General features: G+C 42.8%; 1 protein-coding gene across 1 annotated transcript; it reads right to left on the bottom strand.

The window, feature by feature from the left end:
* Positions 1–326: 326 nt before the first annotated feature.
* Positions 327–1155, bottom strand: LOC110216810 (uncharacterized). The gene is given in 2 exon segments (XM_078149084.1): positions 327–702; positions 704–1155. Coding segments are annotated over 2 exon segments (654 nt in total). The 5' UTR covers positions 1109–1155; the 3' UTR covers positions 327–453.
* Positions 1156–3497: the final 2342 nt, after the last annotated feature.

Genomic DNA, 3497 nt, shown 5'->3' with positions numbered 1-3497 from the left:
TGTAACATGTCTTCATACTAACCCAAGGATGTCATAGCCAGGCCTTCTTGTGGTCAACCAAGTTGGAGTCTGATCCTTTCAGGGATCAGAAAACAATGGGATCTTCAGAAAACCCCAACCATCAGCTTCTTGAGGCCCCTTCTTCAGTTTCTCTCACTTCCCCAATTTATTCACCTGGAGGAGATTCTATAGATGCCACTTGGGATTCTTATTAGGACTTTAGTATGTCATTTATGAACAGATGTATGTCATTTAAGTAACCTGCTCATAAGCTGCTTCAGTTGCCAATTCATCAGTGTGCCTACCATATCAGGTTAGAGCAGGTGTTCTTTTTTTTTTTCTTATGACTCACCATTTTCTTTATGTGTACAAAATAGTGAATAGAATAATCATACCCTGACTGGGAAAAAATGGTAGTTTAGGGTTTAAACAAGTCCTTCTGTCCTGAAGCATCTATTTTGAAGGCTTGGGACTAGCAGCTTTAGCCCCAGCATCTTTGGGTTTGGACTCAGCAGGCTTAGCAGGCTTGGAATCACTGGGCTTTGTGGCCTTGGGATCAGACTTGGCGACCTTGGCTTCAGATTTGCTGGGTCTGGGACCAGATTTGGTAGCCTTGGGATCAGACTTACTGACCTTGGCGGCAGACTTGGCAGCCTTGGGGTCAGTAGGCTTGGCAGCCTTGGTAGCCTCGGGGTCAGTGGAACTTGGCAGCGTTGGGGTCAGCGGTTCTGGCAACCTTAGAGTCAGGCTTTGTGATCCTGGGGCCTGGCTGTTTGATGCCGACTCTAGGGCCTGGACGCTTGGTGGCCATCTTATGTCCAGCATGCCAGGCACTGGCCTTGGGCATCTTGGGCCTGAGGAGCTTGGCCTTGGAGGCCTTGGTGCTCAGGGCCTTGATGGCCTCTGCTCGTGCTTTGATGGCTTTGGCGTTGTTGGCCTGCATCTTCTTCAGCCCCTTGTTGTGTTTCTTGGCAAAGCGCATGTTTCTCAGAAACTTGGGGTCAACCCCTTTCAGAGACTCGTATCTCTGTGACCTAGGTTTCTTGATGCCATTTCTGTGCCATTTTCGTGACTGGTTATGGGTGGTATAGTTCTTAGACTTAGCCATCTTTACACCGCAGCCTGCGCTAACAGGCACTCCACCGACCGAAAGAGGCCAAGACAAGAGAGTAGAGCAGGTGTTCTTAACCTGTGGTCTGTGAACTTTGAAAAAATATGTATTTTGATAGCTATATTTAAATACAATTAGTTTATTTACTAATCTTATGGTTTCTATTTTATGCATTTAAAAGTATGATTCTGGGAAGCACTAGCTTGACTTCAGCAGACTGCCAGAGGGGTCCACAACACGAACAAAGTTAAAATCTCCTGGACTAGGCTGCTTACACAGTATCTGATCTAACCAGTGTCTGATCTAACAGGTGTCTGATCTAACAGGTAATCACAAGATCGAAACAGAAACACAATCAAAGAAGAAGATAGAAGTAGTCTCAATGAGTTCCATCTTGTACAGTAAGTTCCCTTCATTGTCATAATTATAAACCATATCAAATTATTTAAGTCTATTATAAAGTTATTTAACCATCCGGTTTCTTCAGAAATATTATCTATGATCTAATTGGTTTAGAATTATAGCAATCACTAGATTACTATACTAAAACATGGTAAGTTTTGTTCAGAACCTCTAGATTTTTTCTTTTCCGAAGCTTCTAGTACTATGTGTTGTCAATATGCCACATAGTATATAATCATAATATAGTAAGAGTTGCTGAGTTTATATAGCACTTTAAGTTTTCACTGCACTTTACAAACATTCTTTCATGACATTCTCCTCTCCTGAATTCCACTTTTATTGGAGCAAAACAGGGGCATATTCCGAGACAACCAGTCATGAGTAAAGCTTTCCTTTGGACTCAGAAGTAACCAGTCTTGAATAAGAGTTATACTGTAACTGACTTAGGACAGCCTATAATTATCAGTTAAAAGGGAGGAGTGACACTGACTTAGTGTGATAAAAGGAGCAGTGTTACCCCAAGGCCAGGGTTTATCCACTCATACCACCTGGTACTGCATGTGCCTGAAGGCTGGAGTAGCTTATTTCTTGAGCTGAACTGAAAATCCAGTCAAACTGGGTTTCAGAAGACTTTGGCTATGCTGAGGGCATACAGTTGCCAGCCTTGAGGAAAAATACCTTGTCTGGTCATCTCTGGTCCTTTGAATGTTCCTGGACTTGATGGGCCCCTGCAAATACAATACCCCAACCAGCCAGTGATGCTATTTGTAACCATCCCCCATAGCTGCATTGGCTTGTGCCTTGGAGCTGGGGATTGGGAAGTATTTGTGCTGGCCTGTGTTCCTGGGCAAACTAATCTATAAATATTATGAATCAATGGTCATTGTTGGAGGTCAAAATCCTGGTCTGAGAGCCCCAAACTTTCATGTTATATCCTTAAAAGACCTGAGGTTCTGTGAATGGACTTCCAAGTAGAAGGTGCTCATGCCAGCAGTTATAATGATAGTGACAAGTTACCAACAGCAACAGTAAAGCAAGAGCATTGTAGAACTAATCAATATTGAGTCAGAAGAGATTAACAAATCAAAATGATTGCAAGGCAAAAGAGGAGGGAGCTTTTCCCAAAGAGCAACCCTCCCACACTGGGATGATAGTCATGGGAGGATGGGAAACATGGGAAGCAATGGGAAATAGTGTAGGTGTGAGACTTCCAGCTCTGCAGGCAGCCTGGTAGCTTGGCCATGCAGCAAGATGCTCAGTTCAAACCAAGGCCCACTGAACCACTCAGGGGGTTGTACTTTTATAGTTGCTGACAAGACTCTAATAGAAGATGACTGCCCCATCACCCATGAGTCAAGGCAATGGGCTAGTCTGGACCACTAAAATCAGAGTATTCTCTGAATTGCCTAATAACTAATGAGGGGCAGGGGCCTAGAGAAACAACTGTAATTGTGCCGTGTCAAGGAAGTTGCTAGGGAGAGGGCAACGTCTTGTTTCTCAATCATTTGAAGTCTTGGTATACATGTATTTTTGAAGACTGAGCCTTTACCAGGCAAACTGGTCTTTACAGGCTTAACAATTGTAAAATTAATCAGTGGGGGATTCTCCCCAAACTTAATCTCATGGGGTACAAGTTCCAAGAAGATTCAGATATGATCCAATCTACGTTCAGATTTCTAGGCAATAAATAAATCAAAGTTTGTCACACTTCAGTCTACAGTGTAAGCAGGTTCCTCTGGAGAGCAAAATTACCTTGAGTGGCAGTCAGCTGCCACAGATTAAGCTGGTGTTGATGCCAATAATTTTGAAAAAATGACATTTTATTTTTTCAAGAAACAAAAATCTGACTTCTTGACCTCTTTCACACCCCACTCACCACCAACTGAGAACAAAAAGAAAAACAAAACCTGTTACAAATAGATATAGTCAAGCAAAACAAGTGTCCACAATGGCCATATCCAAAGAAATGTTTGTCTCATTAGAC

This window comes from Phascolarctos cinereus, unplaced genomic scaffold (assembly GCF_003287225.1).
Source record: "Phascolarctos cinereus isolate Bilbo 61053 unplaced genomic scaffold, phaCin_HiC Scaffold_2;HRSCAF=192, whole genome shotgun sequence".
NCBI lineage: Eukaryota > Metazoa > Chordata > Mammalia > Diprotodontia > Phascolarctidae > Phascolarctos > Phascolarctos cinereus.
Note: the sequence above shows the minus strand (reverse complement) of the source record. Positions and strands in the feature narration are given on the sequence as shown.